Genomic DNA, 23657 nt, shown 5'->3' on the forward strand with positions numbered 1-23657 from the left:
AAAAGAAGTCTCTACCCACTGCTCCGGATTAGGCTCTTTGGGAGTGACATTTCAGAGCAGGAGAGCAGGGTGCCATCCTTTTTTCCCCCCCTATTCTCTGAAATTTAAACTGGGCTATTCTAGTACTTAATAAAATAACATCACTGAACAGGCATGTATCGTTTTCTTTATACACAAGCTGTTCCAGAGTGAATTGAGAGGCACATTTTTGAATTAAACACTTTTTCACAAACAAAGACTATAACGTATTCTCCCATATGTGACCTGAATCCACTCAGTGAAAGTGTGGCAGGAATAATTAAAAATAAGAGGGATTTTTAACTTCATGCTTTTGTTTCTAGATAAGGTACTTAACTGAGTTCAATGTTGTTAATTTAAATCCTTTGGGAAAAGAATTATTTCAATATAAAGCATGTGATTGCATAGCAAATCATAGGCTTCATTGAACATGAAGGATAAAAAGGTTCTTTACACAATTATATATTATGCAATTTTATATGAGGTTACCCTAAAATCGGATTTTTTTCAGCTAAATCACTGTTGATCCCAAAATGTTTTAACATCACTTTTTAAGGCTGACCGATCTGTTTAAAATATATGTATTTATTTTATTTTCTTTAAAATATATATATTTATTTTATTTTATTTAAAACATGATTTGTGCTGCGCACGACTGCTCTGACACACTTGTTACCCATATCCATTGCTCCTCTCTTCCCAGCCTATTGTCTGCTTGTTGGCCCATGTTCCCTTGGGGAGCTCATCCAGACAGAGCCTGTGTCCCTGTTCGGAAAGCACTGACAGAAAAAGGTCATAACAAAATAAGAAGCCACGTTAAAAAAGAAGAAAGATGGGCTTTGTTGGAATCAGTACTATCAATAAAGAAACAGCCAGATTGAACCAGATGTCTGTAGGAGATGAAGGGTATCGAAGTTCACATACATACACATATGCAGAGGTATATATATACATAGACATATACATACACTGTATACTCATATATGAGACAGAGAGAACATGTGTGTATATTGAGATGTAGACTTATTTTTATACACAAAGCCAAGTAAGGGATTTTTGTCTGCAGTGTTACAGACCGAACAGGATCTAGTCAAAAAGCAAAGCCATCTAATTCTACATCCATTAAGCCATGGGGACTTTTTCTCTGTCCATGATCTTCTGCTTTGTTTTAATATGTTCTCGTCAACGTATCCTCGTCTACTGACAGGGCTACAGCTCTTAATGCTGCAGTTTTAATTATCTAACCTGTGAGTGGTCTAATCTGTAGCAGTACTAAGCAGATTTCCATAGAGCAAGGAAGCAATAAAGAAGATTAATTTGAAGCAAGTTTGCCTTTCTTTACTATGACTGTTCATCTAGTTAAGATTCAGCCAGGATGAGACAATTTGAAACCTTGTTAAAAGTTGTCTGAATGGAAGAATAAGAAGCTGCAGATACTCAGCAACTTTTGAAATCAACCCAAAGGTGTTTTGGCAGCTAATTTCAGGTGTCCATGCTGGAAAGTTTTGTCCCATGTTCTGTACAACTTAAATAAGGAGACCTTGTAAAGGTCATTTTTCCTACTTGTCAGTGAAAAATACTTCATTCAGCAGTAAGCAACGTCTTTTTGTTGTTTTTATCATGCTAATGACTGTTAAGCAGTTAATAAGGTATGGAGAGATGAATTTCCTTTCTAACAGTGTAATTTCCCCTATTTTACATTGAAATTAAGAAATATCAATGTATTGATTCACAATTCTCATGTGTAACTATCAGCAGAAGTAGACGTGGATTAAGTGACTTTTCCAGTCTTATTAGTTCACAATCTCCCCTTGTAAAACCACGCTTGGTGGGAGAGAATGGAGAAGGTTATAGAATTCTGTGTTCTAGAGCACATAGAGGAAATACAACCCTCTCTGTAGAGACTACCTGCAGGTCTTCGGTCTTGGGTTTACCAAACACAATGTAATGTTTGTCAGAATGTTACAGACTCAGGGAAACTGTGCTGTCTCACTCTTCCTAGAAAGGAAGATTGAAAACATAAGCCTTGATGCAAATGACCCCATCCCATGGTTTGAACAGCCTCTCCTGATGCTTGTCCTTATTTACAAACACTATCCAGCTGCAGAACCTTTTAAATAGAAATCTTCCAACCAAATCCAGACTTTCTCCCCACAGTTTGCTCTTTCTGTTCACCCCTCATGACAACGTTTTTGAAGTTACCAGCTCCCCACCCCAGGCAGATTTTCTTCACTATACTTTTTTCTGCTTCAAACAGTTGTGGTGAAGGCTACAAGCTGTTTCCTGTGGGTTCTTTATTCTTCCACTTCCATCCAGTCTCTGAGTGCCTTGAGCTTCTCTCCCAGACTTAAAAAGGACCATGAAGACATCTTTGGAGCACAGCACTCGTCTGGCCATGCCCTGTGGCCTCGCAAGACTGGGGATGACATTTGGGCTGTGGTCAATAGAAACAGAATTTCCCAAGGCAGAGAAGCTGGGTAACTACATATCTAATATAACAATAATGTCATTGCTTTGTGTGTACTTTTTGTTCACTTACACAAGAAGCAAATCACTGCCTAATAAATTAGAGAGAGACTGATACTATTTCTTATTTCTATATTGAAATAAGTACTTAATTTACTTTAATCTCGACCTTTATCTTTTCAAATTGGAGTTCTAATTTAGTTCCATTAACAAAGGTCAAATTACCTGAATATGACTTCAAGCTGTGATAAGAACTTTCTAATACCAACTGTTATCTATAACCAAATAAAGGCACCAACAGTAAAACAAACTTAACAGTCATTTCTGCTGGAATGGCACTGATTGCTGTCTCACTCTGCCAGGAGATGTAAGCTCTAATCTTTGTTAAATGCCAGCTTGCCAACATGACCTCATTTCAAAAGAAATACCACCAGCACTATCTAGCCATACTTTTCTTGCATCATCAATGTATAATTGCAAATACAAACTACTAATACAGTTTGTAGTGACCAGATTTTGCTTGGATCGAAACAGTTTTAATCAAATACTGTTTTGATCAGCACTATTTGGATCAAAATAACTATTTTTATGAGATTTTCATTTTCTTGCTGAGATTTCATTTTTTTGTGAGATGAGATTTCAGTATTTTCTGTGCTAAACAAACTTTCTTTTACTACAGTCATATTTTTAACAGATATCACCAGAAATACTGATTTGTTCATTTAAATAAAAAGATAATATAATTTAGTATTAAAACTCTTCAAGTGCTGAGGCACAGAACTGCCCTCCCACCCATACCAGTATCCTGAGCCTGCCCAGTGATCATAATGCCCAAGGATTTAAATGCCAATTTAGACACTAGACTTTCAAACAAGTAAGCAGCCACAGTACTCACATAAACTTATTCACCACAAGACTTCTATAACCTTATCTGCACATTTCAACATCCCAAGACTATTTACATGTTTTAATATTTAATATGTTATACAGTTCGGTAATGTGTTTTCAAGTGGGCAGAATGACAACATGAAGGTTGGCATTCAGTCCCATGTCTGAAGGTGTAGAAATAGTGTTACAAACATTTACAGTGAACGCTGCTACCTATTTAGCCTGCTGTACGTCTTTGAGATAACATAAAAGAGAAACCAAAAAAAAGCTGCTGAATCTCCCGTCTTCTCATTATGGGGACTGTGAAGGTGATCTCTTTTGTGGGGTGTTGGATGTATTGATGAGAAACATTGTTAGTGAAAACAGCTTGTAACTCAGCTTTTTTGCTTTCTGTTTTCATGTTGTGCAAGCTCAGAAAGAGTTCAAAACAAGCAGAAGAAAAATGTGTAACAAAAATCAATAAAACAAACAAGAGGTGGAAGCTGGGCTGCCTTAGAAATCTGGCCAGTTTTATGTTTATGGAAATCTGGAGTGACTGCTGAGACACCAGTGGAGTTGTGAAAGCTGTAAATTTAGATCCAGGCAAATTTTTGCCTCCCTAAAAGTTCAGTTCATTTGTATCTACCAGTTAATGTTTTACCCAGAGAGGGTACCTTTATACCTTACAACAGTTCTCTTATTAAGATATTAAGGTAATGGCATATCTAAATTGTGCCGCTTAGTCAGTCATGATCATAAAAACACAGGAGGTGTCAGCAGATGTTTCAGATAGTTCTGAGACTTTCTATGTGAATTCGAGGCTAACCTTAGCCACCAGTAACCCTACCTTGATTAATGTTCTCGGGCGGCACACTTATCCTCTTCTTCCCAGCAGCTGAAGTTCTGCTGTGGAATGCAATAAAAACTACGAAATAGCTGAGAAACAGGGAGGTATTGAGACACCAACTGTATGACAGGTGGGGACAGTCAAGCTACAAGCTCAAAGACAATACTAGATGCTTCTGAAGGGACAATTCCTAGGAGAAGATCCTCAGGGGCTTATCCAGGTGACACTTGTGCCAGAAGGTAACCAAACACATCCTATAAACAGAAATTACGTCCAAGTCAGCAAATCTTGAATGTAGTCCTACTTATCTTTATCTGACCCCATCATGCCAGGCATGAATGTCTAATTTAATTATTGCACCCTGTAAAGATAAGAATTGTTTTCTGTTGTTTTTTAACAAGATAACATCAAAATTGCAACTCGGCAAGACTCACTGCTAAGTTCACCATATTGCCACATGGAACATTAGTAGAGCAACAATAAAAACAAACCCTTGTGAGTCAGCAAACAACCGGGTCTCACTATCAGGACAAGCAGACCAGGAGAGCAGCAAGGAAGGAAGCATGACTGTGACCCGCCTCCTTAAAATAATAATTGGTAGATGGGCTTTTCTAAAGCCAGATTGGGAGATGGAAGCTGAAGGTGTATCTAGGCGCTTTTCTCCGTCCCCTTCTGGACAGTCTGCTCAGCACTCATTACGTCCTACCTATTTGGGTATAAATGAAAGAGATGTTTTCAAGAGGCAGTTCTGCAGGCTGCGGAAGTGCAGATGACACACTAAAACGGATCACTCACAATCTTGTCTCAAATTAATGATACCTGAAAGTCATCTTTTTTCTACCTCTAAGACAGAGTAATAGAAATCAATTTCCCATTTATATAATTATTCAAATAATAGAAGAGAGATATATTTCTATTCCTAATAAAATCTATGCATTATATTCAGTAATATTCAGGAATGTAAAGATAGTAATATCCTCCTACAGAGTGTAAATTTACTTGCTCTTCCTCAAGGCAAATGAACAACAGCCAAAACAAATGGGGGTGTGATTCCTTCCCATTGACAGCTCTCCACTTCCTTAACTCTGCAAATCCAGTACTTTGTGGCCTCTATTAAGGATTGTCAAGCTGTCCTGCTGTACCGTCACAGCCTTTTGAATTACTGGATATTCTTAGGCCATCATAATGCAATTGTAATCTGCTCTAGGATACAAACCAAGACCACTCTGAAGTCAGTGGTGCCACCATACCTCTCCTCCTTATCTGTGCAACAAGCTCTCCAATCACCCAGTGAAACTCTGGAACCGATTGTCTCAGGTCTGGGACACCAAAGTTCAGAAATAGAGAAGTCTTGTGAATGATATGTTCTCATAATAGCAGCAGTTGCTCTTGGAGATATTTACAGTTTTATTCAAGGTGCCCTGGGCTATAGAGCTATTGATCATGCTGAGCAAGAATTCAGGCTTGTATTTTCCAAAAATTGTGATACAGTACTTGGTGCCTAATTTGGGGCATGAAAGGCAAAATCTCCCCAAAGGTGTCAAGGCAAGCCTACCACACCTACCTGTGATAGATAAGCATTGGGTGTGCTCATGTCCTGTTCTATAAGAATTTAGGCATGTAAACTTTCCAAATGGCATATAATTGGCATATATAAGCTCAGATCGTTTTAAAAAAATTAGTGATTATAAGTACTTTGAGATTTGGCTACCAAAAATAAGCTGGTTTTAAGGGGTTCAATTTTTAGGAGTAGTGAACACTGGCTAGAAAGTTCCCTTACAGAATCTCAGCATAAGCCACTATTATTTAAACACCTATTCACTTTTTCAGCATCATAACCAAAATGTGCTTTGGATTTCAACAACAATAAAATAAATTAATAAACCTTGAAGGATTCATTTGAAAACAAGAAATAAAAACTTTATCATTGTTTTTTGTGATGTTTTATATAGCACAATGCTTTTCTGAAGAAACTTTCTCTTGATGGCCACCATCTGGTGTAACTCATAAGGGCACGTTAGGACTCTGAGATCTGCAGGGCCCCCTAAAGCACTTCTGAGAAAAATGAAAGACTTATTCCAACAGACGCAAGAGAGTTCACAAACAAAGGAGCTATTCACAGCTTTATCGCTGCTTGGAGTGAGGGTGTGCAAATATTGAGAAAGCTTTGTCACTAATTTCTAGTCAAAGCTTGCAAAACACAATTGCTTTGCAAGACTTATTTTAGTCAGTGAGTATGTTTTAGTTTAAGTCACTGGTACATAACACGTGTTGTAAGGGTGGTTGCTACATCAGCCATTCAGGCAGACGGCTATAACCAAACAAGGATTAACAAATCTTGACTGTATGTGAAAGGCTCATAGTTCCTTAAAAAAAAGTTTATGTACAGTCTTTTCTTTTGTGAGTCTGCCCAGTTCTTCAGATCTGTGCAAAAGGCAGACAGAAAACAGCAAATGGATGGTTTTGGTGTATCCAAAATCTATACAGCTGATATTATGCTTGACACTTTCCTGAAGATACCGGAGCAACTTTCCAATGCCTGTTAGGGGTCAGTTAGACTCCCATGGGCTGCCAGCAGAGGAGAAGTTACTGTAATTGCCAGACACCCCCTTGAGACAATGACAGAGGCTTAATTAAGCACTTCTAAGGCTCCCTATTGCATCACGCAAGATGAGATCACACAGCCAGGCGCACCATTTTGTCTCTTCCTCACTAGCATATGTGACTACTTAAGTCACTTCTAAATTATTTAAATTATTTCAATGCAGCCAGCTACACAAAGGAAAAGAGAAAAAAAAATAAAATAAATTAATAAACCATTGTACTGTGAAGTTTCCATGTGGACATGTGGCTATTTTTTAAAATGTCTTTCTGTTGAGGAAAACTGCAAAAAGCATGTTTCCTACAAAAGAGTAAATTCACAGAGCACTGTTTATTTGAAATCAAGACAATTTTTGGTTATGAGGGAAAAAGAGCTTTCAGCAATTTTCTCCTTTCCTGAGGACCCTAGTTGCTAATTTTGATGCTTTTCAATTCGTATTTTCTTTTCTGGGTACACTTTTCTCTTCCTTGTGGTAAACAGAATAAACTGACAGACTGCTTTACTGGCACTAAAATATACAAAGTCAACAAACTGCAAAAGAGGGAAACTGTCTTTCTTCCATTCCCCATCTGCTGCAGGCGGCTGAAGAGTTACTTAGAGCAACTGTAGATTAGGAAAAAAAATCACACTGCTGTAGAAATTGCCAGTAGTAGACTCACTTGGAGAGCTTAGCTCTATTTGTAGACATTTACAAACATTATTTGTTCTTTTTTAGAGCCTGATTCAAAATCCATCAAAGCCACAGACAAGACTTACACTAATTTCAATGGCTCTGGAGCAGATTCCCGGAGGACAGCCTGTGGCTCCCCCAGCTCCAGCATTTTTAGCAGTAAGTTCATGCCATCAAATTTCCAGCTGCAGAGGGAGAACTGGACGATGCTGCAGAATCCATTCATCACAAATGTGAATAAATAGCACCGGTTGGAAATGTACAACGTGTATCACTGAGCCACATACATTTAAGTACAGTTTCCTTCATCACACTTCTCTCTTTTCAGAAACAGGCTGTTTCTCCTAAGAGGACAAAATGGGCTGGCTCTCAGCTTCTCCATAGACTGGCAAGTCAGCTTGCCCCAAGAGGAAACACAGTCTCTGATGTAAATGTCACAGAAAGATAGAGTGGCCAACTAAGCAAACAGCAGATGCTCTCAGCTCCAACCTTTGCAATAGTTTGAATATAAAACAGTGGGGTTGGGAGTTCCCAAACTGAAGCCTATGAAGTTTTGTATGCAAGTCCCCCTCCCCCTCAAAAGGGCCTCCTAATTTGCAGATGTCCTCAACAGAAGCAGCTGATAACCAGTTTTATGGTCTCTTCCAGGAAGAGGATGGCTATCTGGGCACTGACTGGGCCAGATCCATCAGTAAATTAGAATGTGGATGGTCCTCCCCAGAGGAAACCCAGCCTGAATAGTCACTTCTCAGCTGTTCCACCAGACCTCCCTATTAATCAGCCAGAAATTAAATGTGGGATCTGCTCCAAGCTGAGATAAGTCTTGATTTTCAAATGTAGTGGGAAAGGGGACATCCTGCATAGTGGTGATTATGGTGGTATAAATTAATAATAATTGCATCAGATTTGATGGAGTTAATGCCAAGGACGGGAGGATCGCAATAGCTAAAGGTCCTTATTTGTACCGTATTTCTGCTAATCCAGTGGCACAGTAAACCCAATAGGTGTCTTAAGGAAGTTTCAGAAACACTTGGAGATTTTAGCTCCTAAATGTTGCTGGCCTGGCTTCCTAAAGTCCACCATCAGCCTTTGGAATGTGCACATAGGGTTCCCAAGTAGTTCTGATGATTAAGGTAATACTTTCATCTTTTCTAAATCACTGTTTTAACTTCTGGCCTTCTACCTCCTAGCAGGTATGAATACCGTAGGCTCTATATAGTCAAGCAGCTCAGCTTTTAAGGGATGATGGGAGCATTTTACTTGGAGTATGAAATTCTAAACAGATACAACACTTCGAAATGAAGGTTACTCAGGACAGATGAGATTAACCTGCATATGTGTAAACAGATGGACAGGATGAATACAACACAACAATTACAGACATTGCATTATCATCCAAAAGAAGCACCTCAAATAATAATTATTAAAAATAAAACAATCCAAACCAATTAAACCTATCTAGAGGAGCACTGTGTGTTTTCCCATCTCACAACTTCTTGTGTTTCTTGTTTTCCTCATTCTTCTTTCATTCTTACTGTTGTATCTCTTTGTTGTTGTTGTAAAGACCTCCAGCTTGCCTTTGATGTAGGAGCTTTATCTCACTTTCCCATGTGTCCAATACCAGCATATATCAACTTTATCTCCTCTGCTCATGAGGAAAGCGATACTCAAATGTCTTCTCTTCAAACAGACTTCACATGGAATGAGACATTTGTACAATAGGCCTCACAATGGCCATTGCAATGACTTAGCATCAATACTTGTTGTGTGTATCCTCTGACACAATCACCATTATGTATTAGAAGCAATCTGTCCCACACTCTATTGCTGCTGCTGTCACAAGCAGCAAAGAGGAAGGAGAAACGCTGATGACATGACCAGGACGACATCTCAGGCTTTTGAAAAAGGCAGCAAAAAGAGTGGTAATGTGATAAGCAAGATTAGTGCCACACAGGGCACTGAGCAGAAAATGCGGCTTGGGATTGCACTTCAGGTTTCTTTCGCTGTATGTTTGGCTGTGGAAGAGGTAACCATTGACGAAGAAACTCCTTGCTCAAAGTACCAGCTGGCTTTCAACCATTCATGCTATGAGTTTGTTAGACTCCAGCATACCTTCACAAGTGCCCAGAGCTGGTGTGAGAGAGGAGGTGGTCATCTTGTCTTTATTGAAAATGAGGAAACTCAAGAGTTCTTGCAAAAACATCTTGCTGAGGATCAGGAATGGTGGATTGGAATGATCTCAAACTCCTTGCTGGATGAAACTACTGATGGTAGGTGATTTTGAAATCATGTCTTCTTTAAAACTGTATCAGCCCATGATGCTTACTTAATGTGAAAACAAATGAAACTAGTCCCTCTGTAGACATCTGAAAATCCACTTTCTTTTGTTGCTGTAACTTGAGATTTATATTAAGATGTTTTAATTGCCTTCTTCACCTTCCAGTTGCATTTGTCACCCTTTCCATGAGATCTTGTGGTGGTGAATTTGATCATTTGACACAGTGAAAAAAATGAGCTGCGTTAGTTCTGTACTGGAAGAGCAGGCTGAGCGAATTCACCACGCTAGGAAGTGTTGCAAGATCTCATGCAAGGGAAATGGTGGGACCTTGAGGCTGTGAGCACAGGGAGAAGTGGCGGTGTCTCTTTTAGTGATTATATCACATTAAATATAAAATGTAATTGAAGATCCCTATCCGGACTAAACCACATCTCCTTCAGTAAGAGCAGGGCTACAGTCCTGCTCTGCAGGCTCTGACTCTGTAATTGTGTTACTGCAGAATATAAACATTTAGAACATGATTACTGTGTTCACAGGGTCAATGATTTGGCTGGACACTTCCAACATAAGCTACAATAACTGGTACAAGGATCAGCCATCCTCCTTCTCATCCACATGTGGGTACATCCTGAAGAATGCCAAGTACCAGTGGGGTGTGACTGAAAATTGCAGCCAGGAGTTTGACTTCATTTGCGAGTTTGGTAAGATACACAACAGCTGGAACAGAGAAGTGAGCATGCCATGTCCACAACTGTGCATAAATTGCCTTGTTGCTTTCAAAGTGGCTGTGCAACAACTTTATAAATCTTCTTAAAAGCAAACAAGCAAAAAAATGTGTAATGCCAGCAAGTGTGGGTTTTTTTCCCAGTGCACTGATGTGAGATCTGATCCAAAGAAAGGAGAACCCTGAAGTCAGTGGGAGATGTAGGTGCTCAGCAACAAGCCCTTTAGCTCCAGGTTTTCAACAGAGGGCTAATAAAATAGAAACGGATCTCAGACTGAATATAAATGTGTAGCAGTCCATGTCTACAGCAGATATAAGCTACCTAGTTTACAGCCACTTTGAGTAGCGTATAATAACACAGCTGCAAGAATAAATTCCCACCATATGATAAGACCTGGGCTAGGTGGGACCTGCATGACTGCCCTCTAAACATACTCTTAGTCAAGTAAATATGGTCCAAAATAATTTCCATTTGCAACTGAATTAAAAATACAGCCAGGCTCCCAAAGACACCATTCCAAGCAGCCTGGAGTAAGCAAAGGTAGGAGCAAGTTTTTCTTGTTTCTTCTCAGACCCTTCCCTCACATGAAGTTCAAGGGCTTCCCCAGGATAAGGAAGCAGACAGGAACCTGTGCTTCCCAGTGGTATATAAGTGCTTAGACAGAAAATCTACAGACATTGTAACCCTTAAACTGTGACTTGGAACAAACAGTCCTGGAAAGGAATGCCGGCAATGTCATCCCTTTCAACATACAGATATGAGGGAAATTTGTTCTTCACACTTTGCACATAATGCAAGCATTTTGAACTGCAACTGGAACTTAGGTCACGAGCACTGGAAGGAGAGACTGGCTGTAAGCTCACTAATATAAAAAAAAGTCTTCAAATCCAGTATGCAAGAACAGGTTACTACAAGCCCTAGAATTGCTACTGCCCTGGTACTACTTCTGACATAATTAACAAGCCATTCCACGTAGAGTTTTGTTTCCTGTCCTGATTTTCTGTGCCACATCCTCTCCCTACCCTCCTCCTCAGCACTCCCAGTTCACTCCCATGTCCTCAGCAGGTTCCTCCTCTGCAAATAGTTTCCCCTCCCTCAGCTCTTTCCCCTTTCTAACTCCCTCCCCTTCTATACAGCTGCCTCCGAGTCCCAGCCGTATGGGCTGACCAGTTGAATCCCACATCCTGGTACAGATAAACATTGGGTTATAATCCCTACTCCTAATAGAGGCACCAAAGTAGCTCTTTGTCTTCTACTTAGTCATTGACTTTCATGAAATTTTAGGGTGTTTTGAGGTTTATATCTATACATCAAATTTGCCTGAAGATGAGTAACATTAAAGATGATTGAGGGAGAGGAAATTGGCAGACAGCACCACCCCTTAAGCTTATTTTCCTTGCAAAACCAGACTAAAATAATTTTTCCATTACAACCACAGAGACAATTGTCTGTTTTTAGGCAAGCTATCATCTGTTACCATAGGATCTGACTTAAAGCCCATTAAAAAGTATTTGCATTATTGAATGACAATGTGCTACACTGCATCCACCATTCCATTACCCAGGAAACTGAGAACAGATTGAGGCAATTATAGCCTCTTTTATAGAATCATAGAATAGTTTGGGTTGGAAGGGATCTTAAAGATCATCTAGTTCCAACCCCCCTGCCATGGGCAGGGACATCCCACTAGATCAGGCTGCCCAAGGCCCCATCCAACCTGGCCTTGAACAACTCCAGGGATGGGGCAGCCACAACCTCCCTGGGCAGCCTGTGCCAGTGCCTCACCACTCTCACAGTGAAGAATTTCTTCCTAATGTCCAGTATAAATCTGCCCCTCTCCAGTTTATACCCGTTCCCCCTCATCCTATCCCCACAAGCCTTTATGAATATCCCCTCTCCAGCTTTCTTGTAGGCCCCCCCTTCAGGTACTGGAAGGTCGCCATAAGGTCTCCTCTGAGCCTTCTCCAGGATGAACAGGTCCAACTCTCTTAGCCTGTCCTCATAGGGAAGGCGCTCCAGCCTTCTGATCATCTTTGTAGCCCTTCTCTGGACCCATTCCAACAGCTCCATATCCTTCTCACATTGAGGATTCCAGAACTGGACACAGCAAATACTACGGGAACTCTATGCAAAGTAAAGAACAACACAATGCATGAGATGATAGTCCGTGTTAGAATTTAACAGCAAATTATTTTTCAAGCTTATTTAGAGAGCTCTAATCTGTAAACTGATCACGTTGCTATAGTTACAGCCAGGCTTAGATTTAGCCTTTAAATAACAATAGCACACAATTACTGCAGTGTGCACACATTGGCACTGAGAACCAAGGTACTTAGGGAAATGCTCAAAACAGCAGCTGGATGACAAAGTATTTAAACCTGGGACAGCTAAAACAAAAACAATCTTTTGCAACACTCCCATATGAGAGCAGTCTTTCTTTGTATCCTCCTCTTCAGGGTATTAAGTATCCCAATTATCACAGGATACTAGGGATTCTGAAAGATAACTAACTGTCCTGGATCAGTCATAGAATGATGTGTATACATTTAGAGATGTGGCCTTATTTGTGCAGTCCTCCTGAATGAAGTCAGTCGAATATCACACAAGAGCAAAGGTGTTTCTGTAGCAGAAATGGGATCAGGTCCCACACTTAATATGCAATCTGCTCTCCAAAGCAATTACCTGAATATCATGCAAATCACATATTGCCACAAGGCTCTTTCGGAAGCAAGAAGTAGCTTTAAACCTTCTAGTAGTGCAGGTCAAGCAATGTGAAATGTTTCTCTCAAAAATATGCTTATTTTTAAATTGAAATATTTTGATTTATTAAGAATGTTCTCAAATTTTTGTTTAAGGCAGTAAAACCTATAAATCTATTTGTTCAGATTTAAAAAATTGAAAAATATTTTCTTCTTATTTTCTTTTTCTTAATTGTTTGGCTTAATAAGGAGAAAAGGGAAGAAAAAGCAACAAAAATTCCCCATGGATAGGCATGAGAATTGTAGCAGAATTTCTTACAAATTCAAAAAGTTAATCTGATTTCTTTTCTCCTATTAGAATCTGGCCAGAGCATTGCTTGTGATAATTACAATGCCACTGTACAGTGTGGATCAGGACAAGTTATTCAAATTGGAGAGAGCTTCTATGGACGGAAAAACCCTCACTACTGCGTATCGGAAACTCATCTCCAGCATGATACAGATGAAAACTGTAGCTGGATCAGTGTCAAAGATGAAATAGCAGGTAGTATCTTACATTGTTCCTGGTCCCTAAAGTATTTTATCTTGTATTTCACCGGAGTTAGTGAATGAGAAAGTGGATTATTCCTAAAAGAAAGGCAATCACAGAGAACTTCTGACATGGAGGACATTCCCACAGGAGGCTGGATGGAAAGGAGGAACTTTGCAAAGAGCAAACATTTAGAGAAGGAGAAGAAATGGAGAACAAGGGCATACCGAGTTCATCTCAGTGTGAAGAAAATGTGTGGGCACAGCAATGCCCTGATGAACTCAATGGGAGACACTAGTTTTGAGAGAGATGGAAGAGAACACATCTACACAAACCTAACTCCAAACCAGGAGGGTGAAAAGGCTGGCATCCATGGGGACACGAGGGCAGGAGGGATCTGATGCTGCCTGCCATGTGTTGAATACACAGCCTGCTGGAGCTGCAGGGTTCCATTGCTTGCCAGACTAAACGGTGACTACGACCTGTCTCCATGGTGATTCTTTGGGTTTCCAGCAAAAATTAAACAAAACAAGTAACTTCTTTTTTTTTGCCCCTCTCTAATTCAGCTTTATTCCAATGTAGCGGAATGGCGCTAAGAAATAGCACCATTTCTTAGCACCCAGAAAAAGGCAATAAGCAACACACTAAAGTCAAAGTGATGTGGAAGTTTGTCTAGAAATCAATAATATGATACTCCTCCCTCTACTCTTTTAGTTTCTGTAATCACTTCTCACTTGAGCTGTTATGACAAAGGCAAATCCTACAAGTTCATATAAAACAGTCTTTATTTGCAGGTCAGTGTCATGGGCTTCAAGTCTGCCAGGTGGCAGCAGATGGCACGTTCTTTGGTGATCCTTGCCCAGCTTTAGGAAGTTATTTGTCCATTCACTACCACTGCAAGGAAGGTAAGTGGGAGGGTGCTGTCAACACTAAAAGCCTGTTCTACTCTTTGCTCTAACACTGTGACCATTATGTTAGAAATCACTGCACCATCCTCAGGGAATAACCTTGAAGAGCAGTGATAATGAAAAATAGACACAAAAAATGTGGGTTTTCTGTCCTAACTTAAACAAAACTATGTTCCAACAAGAATCTTGGCCAGTAGGTATGGAAAAGAACCAGCTCCTTGTCACAGCACTAATGCGCTCAGATTAGCAGTAATATCAACTCTGTTCCGGAGAAGCTCTACTCTCAAAACATGAAAAGTAATCGAATTACTTAAGAAAACAGTGGTATTGAATTCTGTCATTATGTTTTACAGGCCTGCAGCTGGTTGTAACAGAAACTTGCTATGTCTTTGAAAATATCACAGTCAGTTTGAACTGGCTGCTCTCTCCGTACTCTGGCAACCTTTCCTGCATCATCAGCACTGGAGATGGCCACACTATTGATCCTTACTACCCTCTAACGTAAGATATGTCCTTCACGTATCAATCAGACATCCAGTAAATCTCACTGCTTACATCTTATTGAACGTTCCAAGTGTCTCAAATGAGATGTTAAAAATTAAGTAGATTACTAACAGACCATATATATAAGACACTTGGATTCTGCAAAAATATGTTTTGAAATTAATACAAAATTTTATGTCAAACAGCCAAACACAATCTTTCTTCTGCTTATTATGACAAGTGATTCCTATTACTACTAAGACAATTTATTCCAGATCCTAAGACACAAAATTATGGAAAACATGTCAGTAATTGCTGAAGAAACAGGCAAGCATTATTTTTATAAGTTTAAAGAGTATTTTTTGATAATGTTTAAAGTAATACAGTGGCATTCTGGCATTTTTATTTTTGCTTAATTGCATAAAAATTAAATTTTAAAAGATAAAAAAAAAATCAGATCTTGTTCTTGTGCTAGGAATGACAGAGAATGACTCCAGATATTTATTTTTATACTAGTGGAATCCCACTTGAATCAACTCGAAAAGCAAGAGTAGAAGAATGAAGACCAAAAGGTAGTAACATGCTAGAAAGAGTAAACATCCTTTCAGAGCTATGACAGGCCTGTAGCTGTATAGAATTTGAAAGAAAAAAAGCTTTGATAGTGAGCCTTTAAATAAAATATTTTTGCTAGCTGTAAGCAGAGGCTCGCTTTTTATAGGAAGCCCTTTTACTTTACCTATTAAATGGCTCTCAGTCCTGATCATCTGTTATCTGTGTCCAGTTTGACACCTACTCTTGCAAGAATTGCCTTTTCTGGTCTCATCTTGTCATTGGCGTGTTTTTGAAGTGCAGTTAGGATAAAACCTTTTTCTTCATTAAAACAGCTAATGAAATATATGCATTACCAAGGATGATATGTCCTGATCTTTGTTTGCATTTTCTAGGTAGTACCATGATAAGAATATAGAGATTAGAGAGAACAGTGTCAGCAATATTACTTATTATTTGCCTTCCACGTCATTCAAGAAGTATATCCTTAGGTTCTTTTTACCATCTCCCTATGCTTGTTAGTAATAATAGTAACTGCCACAGACGTCTTCATTTTGCTATCTCCTATCTATCTCCTATTGCTATCATGAGTGGAGCTGCACCAGACCCAGGGGGGAAGAAACATTTTTCTTAGCATGGGCTAGTATAGAAGCAGCTGCATATGAAAAAAAAAGAAGAAAGGAATGCTCTGACAAAATGCTGAGGAGCTTCATCTTCCGCTGATGTATTTAAGAGACAGTAAAACAGGAATAAAATAGAGTAGAGAATTAAGGGCACCGCTGCATGTTCTAATGTGCATAGTCACAAGTCTCGGAGCCAACAGGTCACAAACCAGAGCTACCTACTTTACATCAAAATGTATCCACCCTTGTAGATACACTTTGAGAATAAGCACCTTTGATACACATCCTTAATGACACCTTGGCTGGAACAAAGGAACAATCTTCAACCCTAAAAATCCTATGTAATTAAACCCGAGATTACAGTCGTTGCAGGAGAGCTGAGTCATGTAAGAAACTTGGGAATTGTAATCACTGTTACCATGTAAGGTTAAGGACTTCTCAGGATGATCTTCCACAACAAGCAGCTGTTCTCTTTTATTCTAGACTGGTCAGCAATGTCACATACAAATATTCATATCCTGGAGAGTTTACTGTTTTTGTGGAATGCTCTACCAGCGAATGGCATGTGATGGCACAGAAGCGGGTGACTGTTCAAGATAAGATGGATCAACTAAGCATCACTGGGTGCTATAGCCAGTATGAATCTGGGAACAGCTCTTGCTGCCGCACACTGTATGGGGACGTGTTGTGGATTCAAGTTGAACTCAATGGAGGTGAGGGTAATTACTCTGTATGACTTAAATGGTGAACAAAATATTATGCTACCCATGGGATAGAAGTGGAATTTTCATTATGCAAAACAATACTACTTTTTAGTGAATGCTTTCCCTCTAATTGTTGCATTCCTGCAACTGAATGCTCTCAGCCCCATTGGAGGGGTTCTTTCTCAGAGCTATTATACCACCTTAAACATAAGTATAAACCCTTTTTCCCTCTACACAAAGCTGGCAAAGCATGGGCATAACTTTAGTCACATGAATCCATGTGAAGTCAGTAGGATTATCTCCATATTTGAACTAAAGAATCCACAGAAATGCTTCTCTGATTGAGGATAAGAGTATTCCATGCTGAGCTGTTCACACTTACTGATGTATATTTCTTTCTCACTTCAAGTTCCTGGAATCCACATATATGCTTAAAAATAACATTCAGTGGTGTATGTTTGAGTAGTCTTGATTGCCCAGACATTCCCAGCAGAAAACGCATGTGATGATAGATTTCCATAGGGAGCCTAGAGGGGCACAAAAGCTTGCATTGCTGCAGCATTCTTATGACTCCTTTATAAATACCTGAATGTTGCCCAAAGCAGCTGGAATTTATTGGCCTGTTACGTGCAAGCTGTGAGAAATATTGAACTGTCTTTTTGCAGGCAATGAAGTGACCTACATTCTACTAGCAGACAACATGACACTCACTGAATCCAGTGCAAAGGAAGGAATAGTCCCTCACAATCTGACACTTGACAGTGCCTCTCAAGAGCTGCTAGGCCCAGGGATACATCAACTGGAAATCCGAGCATTCAGCAACACAACCGCATCAGAGATCTCCGAGAGCATTGCTGTTCACTTAATTGAGCCAATATCTGGTCTTCAGGCCACATTAGGTTCTCATACTCTGCAGCTGAGGGAGAATTTGGAGATAAATGTCTCTGTGTCTCATGGTGCCCCAGATAAGCTGATATTTGAAGTGACTGGATCTAATGAAACTCACTCGTACAAAGAAGATGGCTCTCATGTGGAACCTCGAACGTACACCATTCCCATGCAGTCTGAAGGTAGAGCATGCTGACACCTTCTGTACTTCCAAGACAGAGCTGAGGAGTTTACACAAACAGTCTGGGAGGGGACAATAACATACAGCTGAATTTGGTAGCTTTTCTGGCTGTTCAGACTTGGTCTGCAGAACAGGAGGAATAGCACAGTCTTATTGGCTTGTATGTGAGCTAAAAGAAATTGAACTTGCAAACAGATACCCACACGGAAACTGAAAGCAAAACTTCAGTTTCCTGATTTTTACAGTAAAAAGATATAATTAACTAGGGTTTATTTTTTCATTACATAATCTGATTCAAGTACAAATAATATTTTAATGAACCGCAGTGTTTTTCCCCTGTTTGTTTATACGCATAATTTTTCAAGTTTAGACTTCTCTGCTTTTTACACTGCAGTAGTTAGCAATCCGGAGAGTTCTCAGTAAAGAGGACAAAGAAAAGGGGAGCTCTGGTCTCCAACATGTAGCTTTTGTTGGGTTTACTTATGGAAAAGCTTTTTAGTAATATTTCTTACAAGGTTTAAGAAATCAAAGTCTTTAAAATGTTGGATTAGGGAGATTGTCCTTAAAAGTTCATTCAGTGGCAGAAGATAAAAAAGTTTCGTCCTCTAATGAACTATTCAAATCCCATGCCCAAGCTGGAACACTTGAAGCCAACTATGATTTCAATTTTATGTTTTAAAAGTATTAAGTACTAAAAGTTTTATTGGTTCTCCCTACACCCATTTGAACATCTCTTCCCTTTTCAAAGGGGGCAGAAATTTTCAAACCAGACAGCTCCTCTCTCAAGACACCTAAACTCATTTGGGCTCCAGGACTAGCACACTTCTAGTTGCCTATGTTGCAATATCATAGCCACCCAACAAAGAACAGTAATGCAAGTGCTAGGACAAAGCAGCAGAGTTATTAAAAAGCTGAAATAAAGGAGAGGAACATTTCTTGAAAAGTGTTTCATCAGTGGAAACTCATCAGGAAAAAAAAAACACCTTCTTAACAGAAAAGGATAGGATTTTCTTTACTAAGTGGATTTAATATTTCAAATGTGATGGACTGTTCCCACTGCTATTCTTAATTGGTCGTTTCTCTTCTCTAGGCACTTTCCTAGTGAAAGTGGTGGCCATGAATGCCTTCTCAAACATGAGCCTGGATCTTGGGTTTATCACTGTGCTGGCAAACAATTCTCATGAAAAAGGTAATTGCACTAATCTGACAGTGTTGGTTTTGACCACATAAGTGTCTTTTTGCAATCAGAGCATTCTGTGGAGTGTTTATGGTTTGCATCTAGCAATTGCTTTCCTTCAAGCAACAGCACTGAAAACTTTGATGGAGGCCTTTTCCTGATGAAGGCAGATTTCCTGTGTTTGAAGTAGCCATAAATTAACCCCCTGTATATGTTAAACATCACACATTTTCTATTTGTCCTAGGAATTACTGAAGTTTGTGGCTCAGGACATAGCTCTGAAGCCAGAAAGTATTTGCATAACAGCAGTCTCATAAATTGCTGTCAGTAAATGCTTCTAGGTGGCTCATCCTTACATTTACAAAGATTATATCAGGAATAAAGTGACTTTAGTATGGATTCTACTGAGACTTTTCCAGCACGTTCCAGCATTTTTTCTTTCCATCACCTTCATTGAATTTATTTGGGTTTACACCAGTAAGTTTGAAGAATCAGGACCATCTTCTTCATAGTGTGTGACTTGTTTATTTTTACCTATTTATTTTTATCTATTGTAACTAGACAGTTTATCACAGTTCTAGTCTGATTCTTAGAGCCCTACCTCTCAGACTGTGGGTAGTATAATCTTGTGTATTTAAGTCACATTCACTGAGGATGTCTGAAAGCTTTACAGGTAGCTCTAAAATATTCAGCTCTTTTTTTGTGTTAAACAGATTCTGCTAAGGAAGAAGGTGGCTCCACAACAAATATCCAAAAGACAAATGTAAGTATTATTTAAGAAACTTTCTTTAAAATTGAAATACTTACAAATTGTTCTTACCAGTAAAAGTTCTGCATAGATACTAAAAATAAGTATTTGTAGCATACGATATTATGGACTAGATTTTCTGCGTCCCACGTGGCTTAACAAAATCTACACCAGAAGTCTCCGAGACAAGCGTGTTTACAGGCAGGAACCTACAATTTGTAAAAGCCTGCTAGCAACAACTACAAGACTAGAGAAAATTAACTATTCCCAATAATTCAGTTTTGGAGGTTGATATGAACTTAGATGAATTTTTAAATCATCTTCTTGTCTAATGGAAACTCTCTTTGAGGGGCTTTCCTTCAGAGTCTAATATGTCTTTATATTGTTTCTAGGTGTTCCTGCTTCTCTATTGGAATGTTTAAGTTAGTTTGCAAAGAAGAAATATCCAGTTTATGGCAAACTGAGAAAATAATTATAATAAAATTGCCAGAGATAATATTCTAGGCCTATTTTTTAACTAACATTAGCAGAGAGTTGTCTGCAGCAGGAGACGTGCCTCTTCACAAGAAGGCATCATGCTTTACAGATTGCCTGTAAGAATATATTGCATCAGAGGAATATAAATCTAATTCAAAACTGAGTTTATCACAGCTCGTTGCACAGAAAGACAAATTCAGCAACCTTCTTTTTCTCTCTGTCTATAGCTGTGATGTATCCAATTCAGATAAAAAAGGAATGTACTCGAAGATGTACTAGAAGAAAAATAATTGTCCAAGGGTTAAAGGTCTTGCTCCAGAAGAGGAAAATTAATAAGAATTACTTTCCTAAGTATCTGCATTAGTTTTGAAAGTGGGAACTGGGCTCCTAAGCTACTTAGGAATTTAGGAGTATTTTGCTGCACAATTTCTGTGCCATCTGCTTCTATTGCCATAGCTTCTACTTCCATACTACCACTTATCAGAAAAGGATTATTTAAACTACAGATCTATATGCAGTGATTTAGGGTCTACACTTTCAGACCTTTTTCATCATAAAGAAGCAAGATCCATGTGTGTTTATACATGCTCCTGTCTTAACTGATACATTTACTTACAATTCAGGATCACAAAAGAAAAAGCAAAATATATATTAAACCAAGTCGCCATGTGGACCCTTTCACAACTGTTGTGCTTGGCTGGCCAGACTACAACAATAATTCCAGCTTTCTCTGGTCCTGTGGTATGTGCTTTTCCTGAACATTTCCACCAACTTCTATTTGAGGAGTGACAAACTCACTGTCAAGTCAGATCAGGCAGTGAAAATCTGACTAAAGAATAGTTTACTCTTTAGGTTTGCCACTTACTGTACAGCAATAACGTCCTTCTACCTTACCCTGGTTTTAACACCAAACTAATTATGATATATAAGATGGCATTTCCCAAAGGTGGCCACTCCTAGGTTTCAATTTTTCAAGATCCGCTTGCCCTAAGCCCTCACGCTCATAGCCAAGAATTAATCCCAAGCAATTCATTTGGTTAGGCAATTAGCAAGTACATGTGTGTCAATAAACCAGCAATAATTAGCATCAAAGATGATGCAAAAACATTTATGGCTGAAAACTAGATTGAGATTCAGGACATGTGTGTTTTGTCCCTGTATTTATCTCTGAACTGTGATTACCCACTCTTTAAAACTGGGTTCAAAAAACTTGTTTTCTTCAGCTCTTTGAAACTATGGCAGGAAAGCCTTTTATAGAGACATTGGTTATTATGAGTATTCTAATTATAAAGGAAATCTTTGTGCAGGAGCATGCTGGCCTAAGTGGAATGAATGTGTGCAGCAACAGACAATCCTAACCAACCAATCTGAGGTGCAAATTCCACCTTCCTGCCTTCCTCCTCCAAAGTCAGCAGTGACTGTCAGGGTTACAGTCCGAAACCACAGCAATGAAGAGAGGCAGGATGAGCAATGTCTTTATGTGACTGCAAAACAAGATCTGCAGCTGGAAATCAGGTCTGGTTTTAAACCCTAGTATTCACTACTTTATATTATTATTACACAAAGATAGTGTAAGGCCACATTTACCAATAATAATGATAATAAAGTGATAAGGTACTTGTAAATCAATTTATACCTTACCATCATAGGAATTACAGATAAAATGGGTCTTGCTGCATTTTCCAGTCCACATTTCTGAACATAATCCTTTTATAAACTGAATAAAATTCTTCCCAAAGTCATTCAGGCTTTTGAACCCACTACATTTTTTCAATGTTGGTGATTTCCATATGTAAAACTCATTGAAATAAGGGGAATAAATGCCATAAGATATTAAGATATTAAGAAATTTGTACTAGACACCCAGGTACACACCACTGCCTTAATGAATCTGTTCATCAACAGTCTAGTGCCTCATTAAAGAGCAGTGGCATTTCAAAGATCTGCTAATATAATCCTTTCAGGAGCTTACATAGAGGCAGGCTTCTTTTGAGAGCCTGCATCAGTTTTGCAACACAAATAGTTTGTGGGTTCTGGGCCTCAGTCATGTTGAAAATGGAATTGAATGTTCCTAAATCTCATGCTTTAAGATTAAGTATTTTAATATTTGTGAGTTATGCGCCACCTGTCTCATATCGCAGGGCTTTTGCAGGTTCTCATCAAATGAGAGCAAAACAATCAACATCAAGGACTGTGACACCTCTTACAGTTACTACCTACAACTACCATCTTAATTCCTTACAGGTGCGAGGCAAACTGCAAGCCAGTGGATGCTAATGATGAAGTTGTTTTGAGTGTCTCCAGGCAGGACTCCCAGGGCATACATTATAACTGGTATTTAGATAACACGTTCCAAAGCAAGGTGAGAACATCAGATTTGTCAGAAATACTGCACGTTCAAAAATAAACATCCATCCTGAGGGAAAGTCACGTGGCCTCAGAGCAATAATGTGTCAAACGGATGCTTTGAAAATAATAGTGAAGACTGAGACAAGGGAGTGCCTGGTTTGGGAATGGTTATAATGAAGGGCACCAAACTGCCACCTTGCACCTTACAAATCACAACAGAAATCACAGCAAAGAGCTCCTAGTGTCATGTTCTCTTTTATCTCATTTTCCAGTCTACACCCCTCCCTCTAGCCTGTGGCCTGACTGGTTTCCAGCAGAACTCTTTGACTTTGCTTCAAAGCAACACATCCCTGTTGAAAATGAACAGCTCCTTCTTGCAGACACAGGGAGAAGCTTTTCAAATTAAAGTAACAGGTAGGGACAAGCAGGGTTTTTCAGACTCCTTTGATATAGCCTCTGCTGTCGTGACATCACACTAATTTTAGATACACAGAGCCTTGCTGACAAATATGAAGTTAAATTAGTCCACAAGTTCAGAGCTATTGCTTTATATATGGGTTATTTAAAATATTTAAGAGCTGTTGTAAAGCAGGACAGATTAATTTATCTTACTCCAAGCTGCTAATAACTTTGTTAAAGCTCATCTGGAAATTAGGTTATGTTAACTACTTGATCAAATAACAGAGCTTTCCTTTTAATGCAAACACTACCATGTTTTTAACAATAGTTTTCCTCTTATGGCTTATTCATCAGTGGGATTTCGTTTCTGATTAAGCCCACCCTGATGCTTCTGGTGCCTGAACAGACAGCATCGTTGCTAGAGTAGGCAAGATTAATGTCTGAAGATCAGTGCTGCTGGGGTATGATGA

At 39.1% G+C, this 23657-nt stretch overlaps 1 protein-coding gene across 1 annotated transcript in view; it reads left to right on the top strand.

Moving 5' to 3' along the window:
- Positions 1–2377: 2377 nt before the first annotated feature.
- Positions 2378–23657, top strand: part of LOC104059400 (polycystic kidney disease protein 1-like 2) — a 46742-nt gene continuing 25462 nt past the window's right edge. Inside the window, exons 1-15 of the mRNA XM_054079070.1 lie at positions 2378–2495; positions 7516–7629; positions 9273–9740; positions 10285–10449; positions 13531–13716; positions 14496–14606; positions 14963–15110; positions 16748–16977; positions 17634–18038; positions 19128–19226; positions 19928–19977; positions 21063–21180; positions 21747–21954; positions 22684–22801; positions 23061–23202. Of these exons, the coding sequence (XP_053935045.1) occupies positions 2378–2495; positions 7516–7629; positions 9273–9740; positions 10285–10449; positions 13531–13716; positions 14496–14606; positions 14963–15110; positions 16748–16977; positions 17634–18038; positions 19128–19226; positions 19928–19977; positions 21063–21180; positions 21747–21954; positions 22684–22801; positions 23061–23202 (2680 nt within the window). The remainder of the gene's footprint in view (positions 2496–7515; positions 7630–9272; positions 9741–10284; positions 10450–13530; positions 13717–14495; positions 14607–14962; positions 15111–16747; positions 16978–17633; positions 18039–19127; positions 19227–19927; positions 19978–21062; positions 21181–21746; positions 21955–22683; positions 22802–23060; positions 23203–23657) is intronic.

This window comes from Cuculus canorus, chromosome 13, assembly GCF_017976375.1.
Source record: "Cuculus canorus isolate bCucCan1 chromosome 13, bCucCan1.pri, whole genome shotgun sequence".
NCBI classification, from domain to species: Eukaryota; Metazoa; Chordata; class Aves; order Cuculiformes; family Cuculidae; genus Cuculus; species Cuculus canorus.